Raw genomic sequence first — 27,209 nt, forward strand, 5'->3', positions numbered from 1 at the left:
GGGGAGAAAGGAGCGGCCAATGACCTTTGTCCGGAAACGGAAGGAAGTCGGGCTGTTCGCATAGGGGGCGGAGCTTACCCACGTGTCCCACTCCAAGCCGAAGCTGAGTCCTCTGAGCCATGGGGCGCAAGTTGGACCCGAATCGGCCGGCAAAGCGGGGCCCGGGTCGGAAAGCCCGCAAGCAGCGTGGGGCGGAGGAGGAGCTCGCCCGCATTTTGCCGCCCGGTAAGTTACTCTGCCAGAACTTCGTGCTAGTGGACAAACCGAGCCGGCATTAGCCTAGGACAGGAGTAGGCAAAATTGGCTTTTCTGACATATGGACTTCAACTCCCAGAATTCTTGAGCCGATCATGCTAGCTCAGGAATTCTGGGAGTTGAAGTCCACATGTCACAGAAGAGCCAACTTTGCCCACCCCTGGCCTAGGATGGTACCTTTTCCGACTAAGCAATTTTATTGGAAGGCATATCAGCTTTGATGAAGTGCGATTCACCTCACCCACGCATGAAGTGGCTAGACTGGTATAGGGTTACAGTGGGAAATTGGGAGACGGAGATCGGCTAGTTATAAAAATGGGGGTTACAGGTAAAGCAGATTACAAGCATTTTAATGGATTAGCAATTGTATTGGGTTAAAACCCTTTGGATTTGTTGCAGCCTTCTGAGATAAATTAAAAGGCTCTGATATAGAGTCCTTGGTGCTCCCTGAGCTTACTTATTTTCTTGTAGACATTTTGTTACCCAGTCAGGTAACCTCTTCAAAGCACTTCCCATAATGGTGGCAGCATGGGTAACGAAACATCTCAAAGTCTCCACAGTTCAAACCTGAGCTACATAGATTCTCTCTGAAATGCCACACTCTGGGTGACGCATGCTTTTTAAAAACAGTCACTTTGAGATTTGTTGCAGAGGGACCTGGAAGCTGAGATACTCTGATATTAATTTGTCCTTGTTTGGAGTTGCAGTGTCTAAGAATTTAATAGGCACATATTTAAGATATCGGCTGAAAACAAGGACAAGTGGAATATCAAGCAGGCCATCTCCACCTCTCAGAACATCTACAGCAGGAGTCAAAGTTTCTATTTTGCAAAAAGCAAGACTTTAACTTCATTGTTTAGAAAAGAAAATGCTGAACTTATAGACATCAAATGTATATTTGGACATAAATTGTTTCCACTCCTACCCTCAAAAGGTCACCACAAGCGCTGCCTTCAAGCTCCATACAGGGCAGCCACAGGCGCCTCCGGCATTCTTCCCCCAGGCAAAAGACATAGCAGTGGAGGTTCTCAGGCACCCTCCTCTGCCTGGGTGAAGGATGCCAGAGGCGCCTGTGGCCACCCTGTATGGAGCTTGAAGGCAGTGCTTGTGGCTCCGTTCTCCCAACCCTGAGAGAAGAGCGCTGGGTCCTAAACGGAGGGAAAAGCGCTTTTGGAACGCAGGCTGAAATGGGGGGTCTGCGGGGTGGGGGTGGGGAGACGGGACTCCCAGACAGAGAATTGGTCATACAAGAGGCTTTGAAACTGGCACAGATGCCACTTGTGTTCTCCCTGATGCCAAAGCGAATGACAGAAGGAGTTCCGCCATCCCCCTTTGCAACCAGGGCTGGTATGCACAGAAAGCGGTGGGATGGCCTCAGATGGCAGCAGTGGTTGGCGAAGGGCACTCCAAATGAAGCTGCCTCCGCCAGGGAGAGGCCCCTGCCCGGTCCCTGCCACAGCTGCTCACCCAAGTCGCTTTTTGGCCTGCCAGGAGGGCACCTCGGCCAACGCCTGCTGGTCTCCTGTGAGGAGGGAAGCAGCCAAGGGCTGCTGGGTGGCCTCAGAGACAGCTGCCAAAGCACGGGAAGGCTGCCGCTGCTGACCACTGCCCAACTCCACGCAACATTTGATGTATAAGATGCACCCAGTTTTTGAGGCACCTTTTTTGAAGTAAAAAGGTGCATCTTATACACCGAAAAATACGGTAAATATTCAGAATTTTGCCTGTTGGTGTGCTTAGTCTGAGGTCAGATTCATGTTCTTGATATTGCTCCATACCTGTTAAGGATATACTTTATTTAAATATCAGATCTCTAGTGCGGAGTTGGCTTTGGGTAAGGCATTAAACTTCAAAGACTGTACTGTATTTCATGTAGTGAAGCAATATCTCTTTTTTTTCCTTTTTTGGCTATTACAATACTTGAAAATATTTGTTGACATGTTTCTATTGAGAATTAGGTAAACCTTCTGCTTGTTTTCTTTTGTATGTTTTCTCTTGAAGAAAAAGACCTAATTTTTGTTAATATAAAAAGAGAAAAAGGCCATTCAAAAAGTTATGAGGGAAAGTATTTTCTGTTGTATGTGTATATACGGTACTCAATTTTGTGTTTGGGAGTAAAGAGGTATGGAGATCAAACTATTATTTACCCATACCATATATCTTACTGACTCAGTAGCAAGATACAGTACAGTACTTCATTTTCTTGCTATAAACTTGGCTGAACCATTTGATGCATGCTTGTTGTTTTGTAAAAATCAGTTTTCAATATTTAATCAATTACACGACAACCGTACCAAATTGCAAACTACATATATCCTTCATTATAAAAAGTCCCAATATTTTGAATAGAAGAATGGAAGACAAAAAGGCAAAAGAATATCTGAGACTTTAGCAGATACTTTCAATTTTATGTGGAGGACTTGGGACAGTAGGATCTTTTGATTCTATCTTTCCATAGATTTGTATTTTGTAGTTTGACAGCTTTTTTAAAAAGTTTGTTGTTGTTGGCATTAAAAGTCTCACTTCTCTGTTCTGTCAAATTCAGATTGGTTTGTACCAGCTTTCTTATAAGATCTGAAAACTACTGCATTATCTACAAAAAGAAACTTTAAAGTCTTTAAATGTCATGAATGTTTTTGTATTTCTTACAAAGATTTTCTCTTCTTGAAATGATGTGGTTTTATTTTTTTTTCTCACAGCACTCGATGACAATGCAACAAAACTTTCCAGTCATGCTCGACGAAGGTTAGTTTAGATTAAAACATATTTCACAATGGTATCTTTTTTTAATATGCCCGTCTATCAGTAAAAATGTTTTCAGCTGATAATTGGATTTATTATACTGGTAATGCTTATTATTTTTAAATTGCCATATTGGGCATTAATGTCCTGAAATATTTGGCCCTCTAGATTCTCAGCTTCCCATGCTAAGTAATCACACTTAATCAACTTTTTCATGTGAAACCCATCAGTTCCTGCCACAAATTGTCTGCTTTATTCTTCATCACACAAATCAATTCTTAGTGGTTCACCATCTTTACATTTTTTTTTAAACTGTCAGGAAAGGGCTCCATACTTTGTCTCTTCAACCAACAATCCTTTCCACCTCTTTTGAGTCAAACAGATATCCACCTTTAATTTGGGGAAAAGGTGGAAGTCACATGCGCTAGTCTACTCTGTACAGCTGATAGAATAAGATGGTCAGCTTTAATTTTGCCATTGCCTCTTGGGTGGCTTATAAGGTCTAAGGCAGTGATGGTGAACCTTTCTTTCCTCGGGTGCCGAAGGAGCGTGGGCGTGTGCTTTCACGCATGCGCGAGTGCCCACACCCATAATTCAATGCCTGGGGAAGGCAGAAATAGCCTTCTCCCGCCCTCTGGAGGTCATGTGGAGGCCGGAAATGGCCCGTTTCCCAACTTCTGATGGGCCCAGTAGGCTCGTGTTTCGCTCTCCCCAGGCTCCAAAGGCTTTCCTGGAGCTGGGGAAGGGTAAAAACACCCTCCCCCAGAAGACTCTCTGGAAGCCAAAAACGCCCTTTTAGAGCCTTTGAGCAAGTCAAAAATCAGCTGGCCGGCACACACATACATGTTGCAGCTGAGCTAAGGCAACAGCTCGAGTGCCAGCAGATATGGCTCTGCCTGGTGCCATAGGTTTGCCATTATTGGTCTAAGGTTTATGTTGCAGCAAATCTTTTTTCTGCTTACAAATTATGCTTAATTGTTATTTCAAAGTGTTCAATATTGGCATTCTAGTTGATAGTAGCGCAGAGTTCAAGGAAATCAAAGTGATTATCATCAGAACCATGTGTTTTCCTGCCCATGCCTGAATTTTGAATTTTTTTCTTCAGATGAAGCATTTTGATTATATTCATTGACTAATGTTTCATTTCTGAATCATAATGATGAGCCCGTGTTTCATTGCATTCACAATTCCTCACAATGTGACAGCAATTGCAGAAAGAGTCTGCAATTCAGAGTCTGGGATAAGAATTGGTGGCAAATCTAAACCAATTTCTCACCAGCATGCACGGAACCCATCTTGCACAAACCTTTTGATATTGAAGAACATCATATAATGCGATCCAAACCTTTCTGTGAAATATCAAATTTAGCAGCAACTTCCCTTGGAGTGGTCTGCCTGTTCTTTATCAATTCATCAGCCTTTCTTGTGTAAAACCTGTTGGTTTCTATCACAAATCATCCCTTTTGTACTTGATCATACAAACCAGTTCTCTTTAGATCATCTTTAGATTTATTTACTTTTTTTGCCAATAATGCACAGTACTCGTGTTGGAATAATTATCATGATAAACAACCTGCATATAGTTGTGGAATTTTAGTTGGGCGACTTTTTTGGTAGTCAAAAATTCAATCATGATGCATTGCACTGTCAAGTATTCATTGCAGATTTCCATTTCACAAACAGCAGCCAGAAACAACTTCCCACCAAATGAAATGAAAGAATTGATGCTAAAAAAAACCTCACATCAGTGCTGCCATCTGTTGATGACCTATAATATTGGAGGTGTTGCTTTTCATTCAACCCAGTTTTCTTATTAGGCTTTTTAGCAACAGTTGACACAACTTTCCTGAAATAAGCACATCCGCCTATTTATAGTAAATGTGAAGAATTTAAAATGGCAATAAGGCATAACTAACATATTTTTTTTGTTCTCAAACTGCTGTTTTGCTAATTAGCTTATTTTGGGAGTATAAGACGCCTCTAAAAGAGGATGAAAATTGGAGTATGTCTTATACTCCGAATGTAGCTTTTACTAAGCTTTTTTTCAGCTTTAATGAGATACTAAGGTGACCTTCCTTGCTTTCCTAGCAATCATTCTTGCATCTTTATACTCAATCTGAGTATTATATTGGCAGTTCTGTGTTAGCAAAAACTTCAGAAGAAAAGGATCTAGGGGTAGTGATTTCTGACAGTCTCAAAATGGGTGAACAGTGCAGTCAGGCGGTAGGGAAAACAAGTAGGATGCTTGGCTGCATAGCTAGAGGTATAACAAGCAGGAAGAGGGAGATTGTGATCCTGCTATATAGAGCACTGGTGAGACTACATTTGGAATACTGTGTTCAGTTCTGGAGACCTCACCTGCAAAAAGATATTGACAAAATTGAATGGGTCCAAAGACGGGCTACAAGAATGGTGGAAGGTCTTAAGCATAAAACATATCAGGAAAGACTTAATGAACTCAATCTGTATAGTCTGGAGAACAGAAGGAAAAGGGGGGACATGATCAAAACATTTAAATATGTTAAGGGGTTAAATAAGGTCCAGGAGGGAAGTGTTTTTAATAGGAAAGTGGACACAAGAACAAGGGGACACAATCTGAAGTTAGTTGGGGGAAAGATAAAAGCAACATGAGAAAATATTATTTTACTGAAAGAGTAGTAGATCCTTGGAACAAACTTCCAGCAGACGTGGTAGATAAATCCACAGTAACTGAATTTAAACATGCCTGGGATAAACATATATCCATCCTAAGATAAAATACAGAAAATAGTATAAGGGCAGACTAGATGGACCATGAGATCTTTTTCTGCCATCAGACTTCTATGTTTCTATTCAGCCCTTACGAGGTCCTAATGACTGAAGCAATCTTCTGTGCTTTGCTAGCCAAGCTATCTTCCTTTTTCCTGCTTTTCTCATTGTGAACTGAAGTGTTTTAGGAACTGTTTTTTAATCCCAACCAGTGGATAAAAAGCAAGCATATGAGCTCAAAACCAGCAAACTAATGTACTGAAACTGACCAGACCAAGGACTAGGCAGATGAATACTTAATAGGCAGATAATTTTTTCCCCTATTTTCCTCCTCAACAACTAAGGGGCATCTTATACTCCAATAAATGTGGTAATCGTTTTAAATGTATTTACTCAAAGTGTTAAATTCATGTTCCTTGTTTTAACTGTCTTGGTCATAGTCACTTTCTATTCATTCTTCAATTTCTTTTTAGAGCTGCAAAAAGACGGATAAAATCTGAGCAACTGCAGGTGAAAAAGAATGTCCCCAATCACCAAAATGTGACAGGTACATTGGCAGAATCAAATATATATTTCATTAAGCTTATTTAGGCAGGTTAGTTGGAGCTGTTACTATTCAGGGTTTACGATTGATTGATGTAGAGCAGCAATGTGCTTCCCCAACTTTGTATGATCCAGATATATAGGCCTTTAGTTTCCATACTTACCAGTAGCACATGCTGACTATGCTAAAACATCTAGAATATTAAGCCACTGAGTAACTTTTCGTCATTTCTTCTCTCTTAATTCAGGAGACTAAGAAGGTTATTCCACTTCATTCACTGGCTAGAAGTCAGAAGCTGGGTTCTAGTGGGGCATTGTAGGCAGGATGAGGATTGGATCTGTTCTGACTAAAGGATATTTAGCAATTTTATTCAACTAATCAGTAGTGATGGGCGAACCCAACGGTGTTTGGGTTCGGCAAGTTTGGACGAACTTTACGCAAAATTCAGCCGAACCTGAACAGGGAATCCCACCAAGAGATTCCGGGGGCAGAGCTTTGACGTCACGTAAACATGTTTGTTTTTATGTGAAAGGTCCCCCCTTTGCTTTCAGCGCCGCTGCGGTGTCCTTTCACGTAAAAATAACAATGTTTATTTTTACATGAAGACCTCCCTTTGAAGGAGCTGGGGAATCCCTCCCATGAAGAGATTCCGGGGGTGGAGCCTTGACGTCACCGGCAGGTTGCTAAGGACGCCAAGGTGATCACTTCCTGGATACTATGAAATCCAGGAAATGATCACCTTGGCGTCCTTAGCAACCTGCCGGTGACATCAAAGCTCCGAATACCGAATGCGACCCCGAACTTTGCCCGAAGTTTCAAAATATTTCGGGTTCATATTCGGCATACCGAACACCGCAAAATTCGGTACGGACCCGAATTGTGCGGGTTCGGTTCGCCCATCACTACTAATCAGCAGAACTTTAGCAAGATTGATCACTTAACATATATAATTTTAGTGCAAATGTAAATTCTGTGACATACACTGTACATTGTGCAGGGCATAACAGTTGCTAGTTAAAGATGGATCAGGATTGCTCAGTTAATTATAAAAGACGAAATTAGGAATGGTTGAAAAGTAGTCAAATTGGATTCGGCTACTGTCCTGCTGGCAATGATTTTGATTTGCTTGGAAATGTGACCGCATCACATAGCAATGGCAATTCAAGTATTCTCTGTTTTTGTCGTTAACTGAATCCGACTGGTTATTACGCGAGGACCCACTTCAATCTTGGTCCTGGCTTGGTTGGGAAACACTGCTCTAAAGTATGCAGACAATTTGTTGCAGCGGTTTCACTGTGTTCTTTATTGCCCTCCTTGGCAGCTAAAAAGAAAACACTCAAGAATGCAAACAAGAGGGAAAGCTTCCGAGAGGACAGCCCAACTAAGTGTAGCACTGATGCGGCCATGCAGCTCGCTTCCCCTGCCTTAAGGAAGAAAAGGTCCAGGACCGAAGAGAGTAAAGAAGAAAGCATGGCTTTCAGTGATGAAGATGATCTAAGTGAGGATGATGAGATTATGGATGACTATGGAGTTGAATCCTCTGATGAAGAGGTAAGAATATTTGGCGATAATGCTTTTTGGTGGCTGTTACTCAGATAGACAGCAAAATTATTTCTTATTTATTACGGTGGAAATTCTCGTGTCATTGTCTCCTATTTGAAATTTGTATCTCTGCTCTGGGGAAGGGCCTTCTCTGTGGTAGCCCTGGCTTTCTGGAGATCCGCACTTTCCCCCACCCTCCTAGCTTTCCGGAAAGCTTAACATGGCTTTGCCGTGGAGCCATTGAGCTATAGCACTTGCTCCGGCCCAGAATATGATGACTGTTTTTGCATTGTATTTTATTTTTATTTATTAAATTTTTTTTAAAAATGTTGTGTGTTGTTTTTATCTTTGTACGCCACCCAGAGTCCGTCAGGAGGTGGATGGCTTATAAATCTAATAAAACCTAAACTTCTGACTTAGAACCTCCCATATTCTGTGTTGGGATGCATTGTAATGTAACATTTCAAAGCAGCTGGATTATCAATACAAACAGTATGCTAGGAGACATGTATATATATTTTATTTTTAATTTAGTTTACTAAGACCAGCTCTGGAGATCTGCCTCAATGACCAAGATAACCTGAAAGGCTGAAGAAGATCTTTGTCTCTTGCCTAGGTCTTGGTTACCGAGCAGAAACTTTGTCAGCTTCAAGTGTTGTGCAAGAGATGGCACGGTGGCTTTCCAAGGGTGGTGGGGAGTTAGTTTTATTTATTTGCCTCCTAGCTTTTCCAAAGGTTTGCTTTGAGCCTTGCTGAGTAATAATGAAAAATAAGGGTCACTTTAATCTTATCTCCCTTCACCTCCTCTCCCCCCCAATACATTTCCCCAAGTATTATAGTCCCAGGATAGCTGGTGGGTGGGGTGAAGCTCTTCCATTGAAGTAGGGTGGTAATTGCTGCAGCACCTTGAAGCAATTTCTTTTGAAGTTTAAATGAAATTATTTTTATAAGGATCTTCTCCTATTTTGTTTTGGGGAATTTTTTGTGACCGGTTCTATTCTGTTTCTAGTGCCGCCACTTAATGAGTACATATTAGCCGACAATTCTATCTGTATGTGTCACATGTTTTTTTGGGGTTTTTTTGCTGAATAAGGGAGACTAGGATAGATCTATTTCGGCCTTATTTTGGCCTCATCACCTAAAATATATATATTTTAAAAAACCACAAATGGGATTCTCCAAGGCAATAGTCCCCAACTATTTGGGGGCACCAGGGACCAGATCAATGGAAAATAATGTTTCCATGGACTTGAGGGTGTGAGTGTGTAGTTTCACGTGCTACCTGGATTCTGTGCATGTGCAGATGTAGCTTCCCTCACTTGTGTGGCTTGTTTCCTAATGGGCCGCAGCTTGGGCAGTTGGAGACCCCTGCTTTAAGACCGCCCAGAATCGGAAAGCCTTCTCGATTTAATTAAATGATGTTGATGTTAATATACTTTCCCTTCCCATTTCTTTATACTGTAGATCTGCATTATTCAGAGTGGGTGGGGGGAGGATGCTCCTGGACTTTGATTAAGTGGTTCTTTGTGTGCTTTTATATTCAGCTCCTGCCTATAGAACGAGCTGCTCGAAAGCAAAAGATGGAAGGGTGAGTAATGCAGAATATTTGATTTGGGGGGGGATCGCTGAGCCTTTCCCTCTTAACAATGGATCCAGTTTTTCTCCTACGCTATGAGTCCCCTTGCAAAATGTTTCCTTCTGGGTTGCAGGCAGGACATCAGTGAGGATGACAGTGAGGACAGTGAGACACCACAGTCAAAGCAGAGAGTGGAGCAAGAAGAAGAAAAGGACACAGACCTGCAGCTCAACATGGGGGCGGAGGAGTCCTTCGTGCTTCCCAGTGGGCAGGAGATAGAAAAAGAAGATATCCTTTACCCTGGTGGAGCCAGATAATATTAAGCGGTTGCTCTGTGCTGCCTCCTGAGTCTTTCCCTAGAGATCCCTTTCTATGGCACAGCTTTGTTATAGGCAAGGTTTCCCAACCTTGGCAACTTTAAAGCGCATGGACTTCAGCTCACAGAATTCCCCAGCATAGCTGGGTGGGGAGTTGAAGTCCACGTGTCAAAGTTGCCATAGTTAGGAAATTATTATAGGGTCTGCATGGTAAATTAATATAATAATCATAAACTCTTAAATACTCTGTTAAACTTTCCGTAAAAAGATGGCAATCCCGAATTGCTTTCTTGGAAGAAAGCTTAAGTATTAATGCCTCTCTGAAACATTTCGGTTCGTTTCCATTTTAGGATTGTTTTTAAATGAGCTAAATATGTAATAAGTAAATGAATGTGATGTGATTCCAGCGTGACACAGTTTCTCAACCAATTTGCATTTTGGGGTGGTAGAATATGAAGGTTCAAAGTGCAACTTAAGCTTCAAGCCCCTAATGTTGCCTTATTCGGATTCAAACTACTTTGTAACTTTTATATTTGTGCAAGGGGATCAAACTAAGTACAGTGATACCTTGTCTTACAAACTTAATTGGTTCCGGGATGAGGTTCTTAAGGTGAAAAGTTTGTAAGACGAAATAATGCTTCCCATAGGAATCAATGGGAAAGCGATTAATGCGTGCAAGCCCAAAACTCACCCCTTTTGCCAGCCAAAGCACCCGTTTTTGCGCTGCTGGGATTCTCCTGAGGCTCCCCTCCATGGGAAACCTCACCTCTGGACTTCTGTGTTTTTGCAATGCTGCAGGGGAATCCCAGCAGGGGAATCCCAGCATTGCAAAAACGAGCGCTTCGCTGGCAACGGAAGTCTGGAGGTGGGGTTTCCCAGCGAAGGGAGCATCAGTGAAATTGCAGCATTGCAAAAACACCGAAGTCTTCGAAACCCCACCTCCAGACCTCTGTGTTTTTGCGATGCTGCGATTTCACTGATGCTCCCTTCGCTGGGAAACCCCACCTCTGGACTTCCGTTGCCAGCGAAGCACCCGTTTTTGCGCTGCTGGGATTTCCCTGCAGCATCGCAAAAACACGGAAGTCCGGAGGTGGGGTTTCCCATGGAGGGGAGCCTCAGGGGAATCCCAACAGCGCAAAAATGGGTGCTTCGCTGGCAACAGAAGTCTGGAGGTGGGGCATCCCAGTGGCGGCAGTGGGTTTGTAAGGTGAAAATAGTTTGTAAGAAGAGGCAAAAAAATCTTGAACCCCGTGTTTATATCTCGAAAAGTTTGTATGACGAGCAGTGTTCCCTCTAATTTTTTTGGGGGGTGGGTGGAAAAGTATAGTGTCTGAGCGGCAGTCCCTTCGGGACTGGGCGGCACTCTTTCCCTCTCACTCTTTCCCTCTCGACTTCTGGGCAGGTTTGAAAAACTCTGATTTGATGATGATTTTTAAGTGAGCCATTGCTCACTGCTCAGCTTAGAGGGAACTATGATGACGAGGCATTTGTAAGACGAGGTATCACTGTACTGGGATTACCAAATCTGGGCTGATTTTTGCTGTCATAGTAGTGGTTTGGATTTGTGTAATCCTAAGCAGTGGTCCCTTATTTTGTAGGTTCCAGCTACTCTTTTGTGCCCCTGTTGTGAAGTTGCTGATAGAATCGATAATCTCTTGAGTCTGTACTGCAAAAGGCTGAATAAGCTATTAGTAAAATCAGTTATCTAACTTGGTATAAGACAGTTTCATCTGTGGTTGTTCCTTAATTCCTTTTCACCTGCTCAGCCTCCTGATCTCCAAATCATTCATCAGCGTATAAAAGATAATATGGAGGTGCTTCAGGATTTCAATTCAAAGCGAGAGAAAGGACGCTCAAGGCAGGAATATTTATCCCTTCTGCATCAGGATCTTGCCGCATATTATTCTTACAGTGATTTCTTAATCGGAAAGATGACAGAACTCTTCCCTCTCTCTGAGGTACTATTTTTATAGAAAGATTTTTAGTCAGAAACACAAAAATTGGGTAGCTGCAGTCAACTCAATACAATTCAATATCAACTTTATTTGATTAGTCAATCGACCATATCAAAGCGAGGAAAGGGACCACATCGGTCGTCATAAAACTGTGACTGGTTAAAATACAATAAAATTGGCTAAAATAGAGGGAAATTGAATAAATAATAAGTTAAAATGCAGTATAATATGCTAAAATTGAGTAGTAAAACATGAGAATATAACTCGTGCAAAGGATTATATTACACAAATCTAAGATACTGATATAAAATATTCTTAAGTAAGTTCATCTCCTTTGCATGCCACCCCAATATGTTCTATAAAACGTATTCTCATCTGAACAACCCTGAAGAAAATATGATAATTGTTTATTACAGTCCCAGTGTATGATTTTGTCAAGTAGGGGCTGTAAATACTGAGGTCTTACTGAGGAACTGAAATCTTGGCAGATAATTATTTTGATGCTAAAATTTTCTTGGTCTTCAATTTCTTTTGTTTGTAAGCTTCACTCTATTGACATGCAGATCAAAGTGAACACATATATTAGCGCAGATCTGTTTGCTGCAAGAACTCCAATATAATTGTAAATATTCTTTTTCTTCTGTGACATCAAAGCTTCTCCCCACATAATATTAGCTCCAGCTGACCAGACGCTTTTTGCCTTTAGATTATTTTTTTTTTAAATATACTTTATTAATTTATTAAGAGTGGGGAATGGGAATACAAAAAGAAAAATAGGAGGGGTATTCGTATTTACATAGTCTTATATTTATGAAATATAGTAGTTTAAGAATAAAGTAGTGCTTTGATATATGTATTAGTAGGTAGGTAATATAGTAAAGATTTTAGATGAGGTAGGAAAATGGGGGGTAGTACCTGGGAGATAGCAGGAGTATACATTGTGACAACTTAGTTTTGGTTATGTTTATTAATTTTGTGGATAAAGGATATTTGTGAGTTACATTGTTAGTATATTGTCAATAATTATCGGTTGGATTAAACTTTGCCTTTAGATTATTATTGGGAGACAAAGAACTGGTCTTGGTTTCTTGCATAGCAACAATTGACAAGAACAATTTTTTTTTTCAGTTTTGCCCCTATTCACCTCTTTAGAAAGATCAGTATTCTTTAAACCAAGTGCCACCTCAATTACGTCTAATGCATGGAAAAAATCAAGGTGTATATAAACATTGCTTCTTGATGAGGAAGAATTCCCATTCTTTCATTCTGCCTCCTTTTAGTTGATTGAATTCTTGGAAGCCAATGAGGTCTCTCGGCCAGTGACCCTGCGTACCAATACGCTGAAGACAAGACGCCGTGATCTAGCCCAGGTGTGTACCTGAGCATTCCCAGCCTTTCTCTCTCTCTCTTCTTTTTTTTTTTTTGTTGCCATGATTGGAAGAGCTAAATTGCCTCCTTTGTGTTGCAGGCTTTGATAAATCGTGGAGTGAATTTAGACCCATTAGGAAAGTGGTCAAAAACTGGGCTTGTTGTTTATGACTCCTCTGTGCCTATAGGTGGGTATTCCTCTTCTCTTTCTCCCCCAAATCCTGCCTTTATACATGCACTCTGCCATTGCTTTCCCTGTATTTATCCCTTTGGTTTTGCATTTTTCCCCCCGTTTTAGGTGCCACCCCAGAGTACTTAGCTGGACACTACATGCTGCAAGGTGCTTCCAGTCTTCTCCCTGTAATGGCTCTGGCCCCTCAGGAGAATGAGCGCATTCTGGACATGTGCTGTGCCCCAGGAGGCAAGACCAGTTACATAGGTACTCATGCTTGTTGGGGAGGAATGGGTTCAAATTCAAGGAGTCAACCTATTCTCCAAAGCACAAGAAGCAATGGGTGGAAACTAAACAAGGAGAGAAGCAACTTAGAACTAAGGAGAAATTTCCTGACAGTTAGAACAATTAATCCGTGGAACAGCTTGCCTCCAGAAGCTGTGAATGCCCCAACACAGGAAGTTTTTAAACAGCTGTTGGATAACCATCTGTCTGAAGTAGTGTAGGGTTTCCTGCCTAAGCAAGGGTTTGGACTAAAAGACCTCCAAGGTCCCTTCTAACTCTGTTGTTGTTGTTGCTGCTGCTGCTGCTGTTGTTGTTGTTGTTGTTATTAATTCCTCATTTGGGGGGCTACCTCTGTGCTCTCCATTAAAAGACAGGCTCCTTCTGAAGGCCCACTTCTCTTCTGAAGACAGAAATAGTCATTCTCTTCCTTCTGTAGGAACCGATGTAGGTTCCATATTGGTTTGGTTGACTTATTGCAACACAGCTCTCACTTGCAGGATGGCAGAGAGTTGAAAAGGTTTAAAAAACAAACAAACCAAGTAATAAGATCTGGGCTTTGTCCTCACACTCTGATTTCACATTCTCCCAGCAAGAAAGCCAGATGATGAAAACTAAAGTTGAAGTAAACCCGGGATATCCGGTTGTAAAACCTTCGCCAGAGTAAAGTATAGTTATGTGTTTCACTAGACTTCCATAGAGTACGGTTGTGGATTCCCCTCCTATACTTTTCCCCCATTTCTTCCTTGGGTTGTTAAGCTCAAGGGCAGGACCCAGCTATCGCAGGGGTAGCTGTAGGTGGAGAAATTAGAAGAGTAACACTTTGTTTCCCTGTGCAGCTACCATTTTGTTTTTTATTCTTGAGCGGGAATGTCGAAGATTCAGTGTGGACAGGGATTGTCTGAGTTGACACAAAAGAGGAAACCTGTTAATATTTCAGCCAGAATAGTAATTGAATACCTGCAATAAACACAGAAAGAATATTTCTGGTCTGTTCTGATTCCATTTCCCTAATTCCTAGCTTGAAAAGGAACTTTTTTACTTATTTGCTGGAATTTAGCAGAATTATCTTGGAGAATTGGACATTATCAAGGTATTTTAATATCAGACAGAAGATTTTTGAATTAGCATATTTTCTTCTCCAGTTGTTACTACTTCACATGACATGGCGGCGGTAGGGGGGGTAATTGTTTGTCCTCAGGTCATTGTTTGGTATGAACCAGGGCAATCAAGGTTTAAGTTCATCTCTTCAATTTCATCACGTTTGTCTGATTTGAAGACACTTGTCAGTCCCACTAAGGGAACCAGAACAGACAATCAACTTCATAGGAAATCTGAAACTACTTTGATTGAGATTGGCTATAATATTATATTATATATATTATATATATATTTATTAGATTTGTATGCCGCCCCTCTCCATAGACTAATTACAATGTCTTGCAAAGTCTCTGCTATAGTTACAGTGTTCCCTTGACTTTCACGGGGGATACGTTCCAAGACTGCCCGCAAAACTCAAATTTTCGCAAAATAGAGATGCTCCCTTTCTTTCCTTCCTTCCTTCCTTCCCCTCCCTCCTCCATTCGTGGTTTTACTTACCCCCAGAACCCACAGGGGCAACAGGGCGGCAAGCAGGGGGCTTTTCTGCGCTCGCTGCGGCGGTGGGAGGGGGCAGTAAGGCTCGGCTTCAATAGGAGCGTACCAATGTTCCAAGAATTAAAGGGGTGGGATCGGAAGGCTGGGGCGGAAATGGAGCTTTTATTTAAAGAAGCAGGACAGCTGAGGTGGAGGTGGGGGGAGGAGATGCACAGTATTGTACATCGGGCAGCCCCAGAAAACCCTTGGTGTGCAAAAAAACCCCACGGAGTATTTTTTTTAAATCATATTGTTTGAAAAACCGTGGTATAGACTTTTCACGAAGTTCGGACCCGTGAAAATCGAGGAAACACTGTACAGTGGTACCTCAAGATATGAACCCCTCGTCTTACGAACAACTCGTGATACGAACCCGGGGTTCAGAAAAATTTTGCCTCTTCTTACGAACTTTTTTCGAGTAACAAACCGGCGTTCGGAGACTGCTGGGAAGCCGCGTGGCTGTTTTAAAAGGTGACTTCCCAGAAGCCTCCCGAACGCTGGTTCATAACTCGAACAAAGTTCGTAAGAAGAGGCAAAAATTTTCTGAACCCCGGGTTCGGTTCGGGAGGTTGCTGGGAAGCCCCCCAGCCTGGCTTTCACCTTTTAAAACAGCCGCGCCGCTTCCCAGCTGTCTCCCGAAGCCGAACGCGGAAGTTCGGCTTTGCCGTTCGGCTTCAGGAGACAGATGGGAAGCGGCGCAGCTGTTTTAAAAGGTCGCAGCCAGCCTGGGGGGCTTCCCAGCACCCCCCCGAGCCCAGGTTCGGGGATCGGGGGGGTGCTGGGAAGCCCCCCAGGCCGGCTGTGACCTTTTAAAACAGCCGCACCGCTTCCCATCTGTCTCCTGAAGCCGAACGCGGAAGTTCGGCTTTGCCGTTCGGCTTCAGGAGACAGATGGGAAGCGGCGCGGCTGTTTTAAAAGGTCGCAGCCGGCCTGGGGGGCTTCCCAGCACCCCCCCAGCACTTTTGAATCCCGCCGCTTCTGCTGGATACGTGCGATGGGTGGGACGAGCGGCGCGGAAGCCGGAGCCCGGCCCCGTGGGCTCGGTTACATCTTCCGCTGCCAGCCAGGCAGCACAACGAAGAGAGGCATTCGCTTTCCTCCCGCCGGCCCCTCAATTGGGCCAGCAGGGAATAGAATGGAGCCTTCCACGGCGGCTGCCTGCTGGGCTGGTAAGGGGGGGGGGAGCCGAGCATTCGCTTTCCTCCCGCCCGCAGCCGACTGATCGTGGACGGCTTCCTGATCTCGGAGAGCTTCCTGGGCATGAAAGCTCGCGAATGCAACAAGGACGAAAGCCAGGAAGCTCTCCGAGATCGGGAAGGAGCCCACGGTCAGACGGCTGCGTGCGGGAGGAAAGTGAATGCCTCTCTTTGTTGCGCTTCCGCCAGCATGGCCTGGCTGGCAGCGGAAGATGTAACCGAGCCCACGGGGCTGGGCTCGGCTCCCCCTCTTACCAGCCCAGCAGGCAGCTGCCCTGGAAGGCTCCGTTCTGTTCCCTGCCGGCCACGGAGCCCGGCTCCATGGGCTCGGTTACATCTTCCGCTGCCAGCCAGGCAGCGCAACGAAGAGAGGCATTCGCTTTCTTCCCACCGGCCCCTCAATCGGGCCGGCAGGGAACAGAATGGAGCCAGCCCAGAAGCAAGAGACGCAGGATCGGGCCGGCGGCAGGCGAGGCAGCAGGTCTGCATCCTGGGCGGGCGGCGGGCGAGGAGGCGCGGCCGAGCGGCAACAGTGGCGGTTCTCCTCACTTCGGAGAGCTTCCTGGGCATGAAAGCTCGCGAATCCAACAAGAACGAAAGCCAGGAAGCTCTCCCTGGCGGAGACCGTCGGCCCCTCAATCGGGCCGGCAGGGAACAGAGCGGAGCCCACATGGCTGTGCTCTGTGACGGGGACCACTGGCTTGCCTAGCGGGCTGGGAGGGAGGAGGAATACGGGAGGAGGAGGAAGAGGAGGAGGAGGGAGGAAGGAGAGAGAGAGAGAGAGAGGGAAGCCGCCCGGCTGTGTTAAAAGGTGACAGCCGGGTGGCAGCGTTTTTTTTGCGGGGGGGGGGGTGTTGTTGCACGGATTAATTGACTTTACATTGTTTCCTATGGGAAACAATGTTTCGTCTTACGAACCTTTCGTCTTATGAACCTCCCCCTGGAACCAATTAAGTTCGTATCTTGAGGTTCCACTGTATTTACTTTATTTGTTATACTTATTTGCTACCTGTTTTGCTATGGAGCTACTCTTGAGTGGCTTACAATAATAAAAAGGAAAAAAGAGCAAAAACAGAGCAGAAATAAAATAATAGAACAATGAAATAAACAATAGGAATACAAAAGGATAATAACACATCAATACGATAACCAAAAAGGTGAGTGGGTGAAGAGCTGAGGGCAAGTGAGGAGGTGGAGTCTGCCATCAGTCCAGAAGCCTCCTCCGCATGGATCCACTTGCCCTCTGCTTACCCATTTGATCCCCAGGCCAACTGGCAGATTGATTTATTTATTTACTTTATTTATTGGATTTGTATGCCACCCCTCTCCGTAGACTCGGAGAGATCTTACGTCCTCTCCCTCCTTATGCTCCTGTGAAATAGAGAGATATCTAATTCCTTTCCAAATGTTACCTATCGTGGACTCATGACGTATTTCAACTCTTGTTGTTTTGGTAATGAAGACTGCATATCCTGGTCATCCTCCTTGTTCTCTGCATAGGAAGTAGGGTTAATTTGCCTTTCAATTTTGTTTACTAAATCAGAGTTTCTCAACTTCAACAACTTTTAAGCCATGTGCCTTCAGCTCCCAAAATTCCCCAGCCAGCCTTCAAATGCCATAAAAATACTGTTGCCAATCTTGTTGCCTTGGTTGTTGCTAAGTTGTTTCATAACTAGCAGCCCAGAGGGAACTTAAATGTCATATCTGGCTTTAGAGAGGAAATGGAGAAATCTTGTCCTCAGCTAGCTTTAAGACAGAGCTGTGCTGAGTAACCTTCAGAGAAGTCTCCCTTATAGGAAATGCAAGCAGTCTTCTCCATTTTGTACAGAGGGGAAGGATTTGCCTACGTAGCAATCTCCAAAACAGCATATTGTGTGGAAGGAACAAAAGGAAGCCCCTTGGGAGTTGCTGCATCAGTGCTGCAAAGTCCAACCCTGACGTGCATTTTTCTGTTCTGCCCGGCAGCTCAACTGATGAAGAACACAGGGGTGATACTAGCTAATGACAGCAATGCTGAGCGTTTGCACAGTGTGGTGGGAAATTTGCATCGCTTAGGAGTCACAAACACTGTTGTGAGCCAGTGTGACGGGCGCCAGTTTCCTAAGGTATGCCGCTCCTGAGGACATTGGCCCCACGTGTCTCCTGGGATGTGGGGGCACCTTTCCCTTCTTGAACGAACTGTCCGGGGCAAAGCTTCCTCAACACTTACCAGCCAGCTGCCTCAACCTCCCCCTGCTGAGCAGGACTCATACCCAGGTTGCTGAGGAGGGCAGGGACGACCAGGCATGGCTGGTTTGCCTTCTGCTCTGTGGGGAACAGTAGACTTCAGGATAAGAGTTTAGTCTTCAGCTATTAAGCTGATCAAATTAAGAGCAGATAGAATCTAGAGAGAAACTTCCTTCTAAGTCCATTTTTCTTCATCTTAAGGTACTGGGTGGATTTGACAGAGTCCTGCTTGACGCTCCCTGCAGTGGTACTGGTGTTATTTCAAAGGACCCCACAGTCAAAACTAATAAGGTAAATTTATTCATTCTCACTACATTAAGCACAGCAATATCGGAATGGGCATGCGGGGGCATCTCAGTGATACATCCATCCTTCTCATAAATTGCTACAAGCTCGACCGAGGTGCCTCTCTAAGGATATCTGAAAGAAGTGAGAGATTTCATCTGGTCAGAACTGTTCCTTGGAAGAATTGGTCATGGAACTGAACAGTGTGAAAGGTCAACACTGGGTTGGTTAAGGTCTGGCATATCAAAGAGAACTTCAATACAGTAGGACCTCATGATACGAACCCCTTGTCATACGAACTTTTTGAGATACGAACCTGGGGTTCGGAAAATTTTTTGTCTCTTCTTACGAACTTTTTTCGCCTTACGAACCCGCCACCCGAACGCCAAACCCGGAAGTTCGGCATTCGGATTTGTAAGGCCACCGAGAAGCACCGCCGCCCAGCTGTCGCCTTTTGAATCAGCCGGGGGGCTTCTCGGCGTTCCCCCGAACACCGAACCCAGAAGTTCAGCAAAAGTTCGGGTTCGTCGTTCGGGTATAAGATTTTTTTATTTTTCTCCACCATGAAATAAAACTATATATAGTTATAAACACAACAACAATGCTTAAAATCAATCATATACAAACTTTTATTTTCTCATTACTCGCTCAATGGAGAGTCTTATCTCTCCCCGTATAAAATCTCTTTTATCTAAATTTAATCTTATATCATATAATTAATTAAAAAAATTCTCTATATATGTATCTTTAGTAAAATAAACTATTCATAATATGTCATCTACATCGTAAAATAAAGTTCTGTATGATTAAATCTAAACAATAAGTAAATTTTGTGTTACAGTGATCCCTCGAGTTTCGCGATCTCGAGTTTCGCGAAACGCTATATCGCGAGTTTTCTACCCGGAAGTAACACCACCATCTGCACGCATGCGTAGATGGTGGAGTTTGCATTACCGCCGGGCAGATCAGCTGCTAGGCGGCCAAAGGAACCTTCCCTGGGTCTTCCCGCCGGCATGGGGGGCTTCCTAGCACCCCCCGAACCCCCAACCCGGGTTTGGGGGGGTGCTAGGAAGCCCCCCATGCCGGGGGAGACCTTTTAAAACACCCGTGCCGCTTCCCAGCTGAGTCCTGAAGCCAAGCGCAGAAGTTCGCCTTTGGCGCTTGGCTTCAGGACTCAGCTGGGAAGGGCGCGGCTGTTTGAAAAGGTGGCAGTCGGCCTGGGGGGCTTCCCAGTACCCCCCCCCAACCCTGTCTCCTGCCGCCGGTTTAGCCAGGAGAGGAGCGGCAAAGTGACTTGGAGGAATGGGAAACTCAAACCGCCCAGTTTCAGCTTTCCATTCCTCCACGTCACTTCGCCGCTCCTTCTGGCTGGTGGGGGGGGGGAGTTAGGAAGGTTCTACTTCTCCCCCCCAGCCAAAAACTCAAAGCCTGTCTCCTGCCACACAGTTTAGCCAGGAGAGCAGCGGCGAAGTGACTTGAAGGAATGGGAAACTCAAACCGCCCGGTTTCAGCTTTCCATTCCTCCACGTCACTTTGCCGGGGGAATCTGGGAGGGAAGATGACGCGCCGGCAGCACAGGGGCGAGGGGTGGGAGGCAAAGCTCTGCGGGTACAGCCCCTTTCGGCCAAGCCTCCCCCCCCCCGCCAAGCAGCCAGGGAAGCCGAGCCGGGCGTGGAACATCGGCGCGGGAGGCAGGAGACGATCGGGCGACCGGAGCAGCAGCGCCGCCGCCGCCACGCCCGGCTCGGCTTCCCTGGCTGCGTGGCCGGGGAGGCTTGGCTGAAAGTGGCTGGAGCCGCAGAGCTTTGCCTCCCCCCCCCCTGTGCCGCCCGCGCGTCATCTTCCCTCCCAGACAAAAAGGCCACCCTTCGGCTCTGCAGTTTCAGTGGGGTTTCCCCGTTGCCCAGGGATTCCTGAACACACCACAGCCACCTCCGTTCGGGCGAAGGAATCCCTGGGCAACGGGGAAACCCCACTGAAACCGGGCGGGTTAAGCCTCCTTCGGCGACTGCGGAACTGCTTGCTGTCAACTTTGCACTGGGCAAAGAACTCTTCACCTCCCGCCAGGCACGGACGAAAGGCGTGGAAGTCTATTGTAGCAGCTGCTACAGCGGAGACATTTTGGGGGGGAGGCAGGAGGCAGGAGATCTGGCCCTTCACTTGCCCTCCCAGCAAAAGGCAAAGCCGCGCAGCTCCCCAGCCGCCAAAGGAGGCTTAACCCCACCCCTCTGTCCCACCCATCGCCCGTGGCCGGCAGAAAAGCGGGGATAGGCAGGAGGAGGTTATGCCGACCACGGGCGATGAGTGGGACAGAGGGGTGGGGTAAAGCCTCCTTTGGCGGCTGGGGAGCTGCGCGGCTTTGCCTTTTGCTGGGAGGGCAAGTGAAGGGCCAGATCTCCTGCCTCCTGCCTCCCCCCCCCCAATGTCTCCGCTGTAGCAGCTGCTACAATAGACTTCCACGCCTTTCGTCCGTGCCTGGCGGGAGGTGAAGAGTTCTTTGCCCAGTGCAAAGTTGACAGCAAGCAGTTCCGCAGTCGCCGAAGGAGGCTTAACCCGCCCGGTTTCAGTGGGGTTTCCCCGTTGCCCAGGGATTCCTGAACACACCACAGCCACCTCCGTTCGGGCGAAGGAATCCCTGGGCAACGGGGAAACCCCACTGAAACCGGGCGGGTTAAGCCTCCTTCGGCGACTGCGGAACTGCTTGCTGTCAACTTTGCACTGGGCAAAGAACTCTTCACCTCCCGCCAGGCACGGACGAAAGGCGTGGAAGTCTATTGTAGCAGCTGCTACAGCGGAGACATTTTGGGGGGGAGGCAGGAGGCAGGAGATCTGGCCCTTCACTTGCCCTCCCAGCAAAAGGCAAAGCCGCGCAGCTCCCCAGCCGCCAAAGGAGGCTTAACCCCACCCCTCTGTCCCACCCATCGCCCGTGGCCGGCAGAAAAGCGGGGATAGGCAGGAGGAGGTTATGCCGACCACGGGCGATGAGTGGGACAGAGGGGTGGGGTAAAGCCTCCTTTGGCGGCTGGGGAGCTGCGCGGCTTTGCCTTTTGCTGGGAGGGCAAGTGAAGGGCCAGATCTCCTGCCTCCTGCCTCCCCCCCCCAATGTCTCCGCTGTAGCAGCTGCTACAATAGACTTCCACGCCTTTCGTCCGTGCCTGGCGGGAGGTGAAGAGTTCTTTGCCCAGTGCAAAGTTGACAGCAAGCAGTTCCGCAGTCGCCGAAGGAGGCTTAACCCGCCCGGTTTCAGTGGGGTTTCCCCGTTGCCCAGGGATTCCTGAACACACCACAGCCACCTCCGTTCGGGCGAAAGAATCCCTGGGCAACGGGGAAACCCCACTGAAACCGGGCGGGTTAAGCCTCCTTCGGCGACTGCGGAACTGCTTGCTGTCAACTTTGCACTGGGCAAAGAACTCTTCACCTCCCGCCAGGCACGGACGAAAGGCGTGGAAGTCTATTGTAGCAGCTGCTACAGCGGAGACATTTTGGGGGGGAGGCAGGAGGCAGGAGATCTGGCCCTTCACTTGCCCTCCCAGCAAAAGGCAAAGCCGCGCAGCTCCCCAGCCGCCAAAGGAGGCTTAACCCCACCCCTCTGTCCCACCCATCGCCCGTGGCCGGCAGAAAAGCGGGGATAGGCAGGAGGAGGTTATGCCGACCACGGGCGATGAGTGGGACAGAGGGGTGGGGTTAAGCCTCCTTTGGCGGCTGGGGAGCTGCGCGGCTTTGCCTTTTGCTGGGAGGGCAAGTGAAGGGCCGGATCTCCTGCCTCCTGCCTCCCCCCCCCCCCCAAATGTCTCCGCTGTAGCAGCTGCTACAATAGACTTCCACGCCTTTCGTCCGTGCCTGGCGGGAGGTGAAGAGTTCTTTGCCCAGTGCAAAGTTGACAGCAAGCAGTTCCGCAGTCGCCGAAGGAGGCTTAACCCGCCCGGTTTCAGTGGGGTTTCCCCGTTGCCCAGGGATTCCTGAACACACCACAGCCACCTCCGTTCGGGCGAAGGAATCCCTGGGCAACGGGGAAACCCCACTGAAACCGGGCGGTTTGGACTTTCCATTCCTCCAAGTCACTTCGCCGCTCGTGTCCTGGGTAAACCGGGCGGCAGGATACAGGCTTTGAGTTTTTGGCTGCAGGGGGAGGGAGTTAGGAAAATCCTACTTCTCCCCCCGCAGCCAAAAACTCGCAAGGTAAGGTTCGGGGCGGGGCGGGCGGGGCCCTTTTGTGCCAGTCGGGGAGGCGGCGGCGGCTGCAGCAGAGGCGGGCGGGGGAGGCCGGCCCGCCGGAGGGGCGATGCTGGCGGCGGAGACAGGCGAAGTCCCGCCCGCCCCCCGCCCGCTTGGCCCCGGGGGGCTGAAGGGAGCCAGGCGGGGGAGGGCGGGGGCTACTCGGTTCTTCCTCAGCCGGGGGTAGCCGGAGCGCCGGCCAGGCGGGGGCGGGCGAGGCGAGGGCTGCGGGGCGTGCCGGGCTCCAAGTTGCCGCGCTGCCTTTGTAAACCTGCCCGAGGGAGGCGAGGGAGCCCCTTTGTTGGCCGGCGGCCTGGCCGGCCCTTGGCGCGCGGTGCCCGCGGGGACTGCTGCGGCGGGGACTGCCCACTGCCTTCGCCCAGACCAGAGGCATCGCTCGGCTGGGTTTGCAGATCCGCGGAGGCATCGCCGAGGGCGGGCTGAGCGGCGCTGTGTTGGGAGCCCGTGCCGTGGGAGCGGGCGGCTTGGCCTCGCTGCGGCGGCGGCGGCTTTGCGGGTCCTCGCTGGCGGCCTCGCCGGGCGGAGGAGGCTGCGGGGCTTTCTAAAGGGAGGAAGAACTTGCTATCGAGCCTGCTAATGAAATCCAACCGGCGGAGGGTCTGAAATTCCACCCGAGGGGAAATGGGGGAAAAAAGCCCAGCCGGGAGCGCGGCGCCAGGCATTGTTCTCCGGACCCCTCCCGCAGCCTGGAGAGGGAAAGGGCCGCTGCGGGTTGGATTTCATTAGCAGGCTCGATAGCAAGTTCGATAGCGGCGGGCGAACGAGGCGAGCGGCGGGCGAACGAGGGGAGTGGGGGGCGAACGAGGGGAGCGGCGGGCGAACGAGGGGAATGGGGGGAGAACGAGGGGAGCGGCGGGCGAACGGGGCGAGCGGCGGGCGAACGGGGCGAGCGGCGGGCGAACGGGATGTGCGGCCGCCGAACGGGGCGAGCGGCAAACGGCGGGCGGGCATCAGCGAGGATCCGAGGCGGCGGGGAAGACCCAGGGAACGTTCCTTCGGCCGCCCAACAGCTGATCTGCTCGGTAGCGCGGCAGCAGCGAGGAGCCGAAGATGAGGTTTCCCCGTTGCCCAGGCAAAGGGGAAACCCCATCTTCGGCTCCTCGCTGCTGCCGCGCTACCGAGCAGATCAGCTGTTGGGCGGCTGAAGTAACCTTCCCTTGGTCTTCCCCACCGCCCACACGCAAACTTCACCATCTGCGCATGTGCGGCCATGAAAAAATGGCCGCACATGCGCAGATGGTGTTTTTACTTCCGCACCGCTATATCGCGAAAAATCGAGTTTCGCGAGGGGTCTTGGAACGGAACCCTCGCGAAACTCGAGGGATCACTGTATATCATTATATAGTGCTACCCACCATTTCTCATCTTTGCCACCTGGCTTGCAAAGCTTAAATCAAATTCTCTTGTTTCAATTTTTCCAAAATTAACCAATTACTAATACATACATAATGTATCTCTTAATTTTCTATCCAATCATAAAACTTCCCCCAAATTTTATAATAGATTTGTTTCTGTTAACATTCATCTTCCTTTTTTTCAGGATGAAAAGGACATTTTGCGCTGTGCTCACCTACAGAAGGAGTTGATCCTCAGTGCCATTGACTCTGTTAACGCAACCTCTGAGACCGGGGGATACGTTGTGTACTGCACATGTTCAGTCATGGTAGGTGTCTGCTTTATTGGCTGTCTCCACTTTTGTTCTGCTGGAGACGTTGACCAACCTGACTGCCTATGCTCTGTGGTGACAGGTGGAAGAGAACGAGTGGGTGGTGGATTATGCTCTGAAGAAGCGCAACGTCCGTTTGGTGCCAACGGGTCTGGACTTTGGCAAGGAAGGATTTACCCGGTTTGTATCTCTTAATTCTGAAAAAGTGGAGTGGGGCAGTGGATATTCGCTCAACGGCTTCGACTGTTGGAAATGCATCACTTTTTCTTTGCATTTATTTATCTAGGTTTAGGGAGCGTCGTTTCCACCCTTCCTTGAAATCCACACGCCGTTTCTATCCACACACCCACAATATGGATGGGTTTTTTGTGGCCAAATTGAAAAAGTTTTCCAACGCCATTCCTAAACCTCAGAAAGGTAATGAATATGAGAGCTTGCCTTTTTCAGAAACCTTGTTTTCCTAACAAACAACACCCACCAGGAATCATTAACCTGGAAATTCATTAACATCTTCAACCAGAAATCACTTCTTTGCTGGATTACCCTTCATCTTGCTATCCACAGAAACTATTTAGTTGAGTAATAAGCCTTCATTTTGAGGTGGATCTGAACAGTACTTAAATAATTGCTGGGGGAAGGGCTAAAGAATAGAAAGCAAAAAGAAAATCAAGTATATTGGGGAGAATATGAATCTCACTCCTCACTATTTCGTTAGATGTCACAAGTAGTTACTCTTCAGTTGATATTTGGGTTGAGATATGGAAACAGGCTGCTGTACATGTTTAAGTCAGACAAGTATTTTGCTGAGCCCATGAAGCTATCATGCAGGGCCAGAAAAAACTCCTTTGCATTGTAGGCCAAGGATGCCTTTTTCGATCCAAAGCCCTCTTTCCTTCATTAGACCCAAATAATAATAATAATAATAATAATAATAATAATAATAATAATAATAAGTGAAATACGAAGATCTAAAAATCTCTGGCATAAGCCAGTGAAAGTGGTCCCAGTGGTACTTGGCACGCTGGGCACAGTGTCAAAGTATCTCAGCAGACATTTGAAAACCATCGGAATTGACAAAATCTCCATCTGTCAATTGCAAAAGGCCGCTTTACTGGGATCGGCAAACATAATTCGCCGCTACTTCACGCAGTCCTAGGTGCTTGGGAAGCGCCCGACTGGTGATGAAATACGAAATCCAGCATAATGATCTTGTTTGCTGTGTTGTACTGACATAATAATAATAATAATAATAATAATAATTATTATTATTATTATTATTATTATTTATTAGATTTGTATGCCGCCCCTCTCCGAAGACCCAAATGCTGCACACCTTTATAATTTGTGTAAACAAATTTGACATTTTACAAATGTGTTCCTGTGAAGCTTTACTTTACTTTTAAAATAAATTAATCAACTGTAAATTATTGTGTGGTTTGAACATTCTAACACCTTGTTCTAATAGCTGTGAGGAAGGCGCAGTTTGAATGAAAATGAGAATTGGGTTTGTACCATCTCTTCTCGGAACCTTTAATAATAATTGGGAACCAGGAATTTCCTGTTAAAGATGTTAAAACCTGAAATTAATTAAAAACTGAAAACGTAATCTAGTGGCTGCTTCTAATCTAACTTTATTTTTTAACTTCTAGATGAAGTGCCCAGTGAGGAGGTAACAATGCAAACAATAAAAGATGGATCTGCTCCAACTCCCACTGAACCTCCACCTAAAAAGAAAAAAGGTCCAGAAATTAAAGTCAGTCCACAGCAGGCTTCAAAACAAGAGCTTTCAGCTGCAATCGCAGCCAGGAAGGAAGCTAAAGGAGAGTTGAAAGCTAAGAAAAAGAAAAAAACGCTTGCTACCTCCAAGCAAAACAATTTTCAGAAAAAGTCCAGACTCTTGAATGCTGCTTGGCCCTCTTCTGGAGGACTGAGGGCTAAGTCAACTCCCAGAAAAAAAGGTGGGGTACAACGAAACCCTCAGTAGAAGGAGGCCATTATGTTTGATACACCATGGAATAATTGCTGGCAATTCTGGGGTGACTGGTGGGAGATCTTGACTACCAAGATAACTTCTCCTGGCAAGATTTGTGCAGAAGGCACTTCCCCTTTGCGCTTCAGATGCTTCATTTATTTTTAGCCTGTTGAAGGGCAGAGACTATTTGTATGAGACCCCCTACCTGTCATTAAAATATTCCTTGATTTCATGATGTGTCTGGATAACACTTCCTTGTCATCTGCAGCCGAGTTCTCAACATTTGGGGCTATGCATTAATAAATAGGTTTCTTATCTGGGATTGGCAAAAGCTTTAAAATCCTTGGAAGAATTTTAGAGAAGGCTAATAATACACATTGCAAGCAAGCAGACACAACTTTATGCCACGTTTAATTTGGCTTCATTTAACCATAAACAAATTTCATTGGTTCCTAGTTGTTTCCTGAGTTGGTGGGTTTGGATTTTAAAAG

At 46.8% G+C, this 27,209-nt stretch overlaps 1 protein-coding gene across 1 annotated transcript; it reads left to right on the forward strand.

Moving 5' to 3' along the window:
* On the forward strand, window positions 1–26,950 carry NOP2 (NOP2 nucleolar protein). The gene is made up of 16 exons (XM_070742097.1): window positions 1–225; window positions 2,955–3,000; window positions 6,219–6,292; window positions 7,611–7,840; window positions 9,376–9,419; window positions 9,541–9,695; window positions 11,483–11,682; window positions 12,960–13,049; window positions 13,148–13,235; window positions 13,346–13,486; window positions 18,299–18,438; window positions 18,761–18,850; window positions 24,621–24,743; window positions 24,829–24,926; window positions 25,033–25,163; window positions 26,396–26,950. Exons 1-16 carry the CDS (start codon window positions 120–122, stop codon window positions 26,728–26,730), a joined length of 2,091 nt encoding a protein of 696 aa, XP_070598198.1. The 5' UTR covers window positions 1–119; the 3' UTR covers window positions 26,731–26,950.
* The last annotated feature ends 259 nt before the right edge of the window (window positions 26,951–27,209 follow it).

This window comes from Erythrolamprus reginae, chromosome 2 (genome assembly GCF_031021105.1).
Source record: "Erythrolamprus reginae isolate rEryReg1 chromosome 2, rEryReg1.hap1, whole genome shotgun sequence".
NCBI lineage: Eukaryota > Metazoa > Chordata > Lepidosauria > Squamata > Dipsadidae > Erythrolamprus > Erythrolamprus reginae.

Excerpts from the sequence above, each read along its gene's own strand:
- NOP2 (XM_070742097.1), top strand. The coding sequence starts at position 120 with ATGGGGCGCAAGTTGGACCCGAATCGGCCGGCAAAGCGGGGCCCGGGT. Across the intron at positions 7,841-9,375 it reads TTGAATCCTCTGATGAAGAG|CTCCTGCCTATAGAACGAGC; the intron begins GTAAGAATATTT and ends TTTTATATTCAG. Across the intron at positions 24,744-24,828 it reads ACTGCACATGTTCAGTCATG|GTGGAAGAGAACGAGTGGGT; the intron begins GTAGGTGTCTGC and ends CTGTGGTGACAG.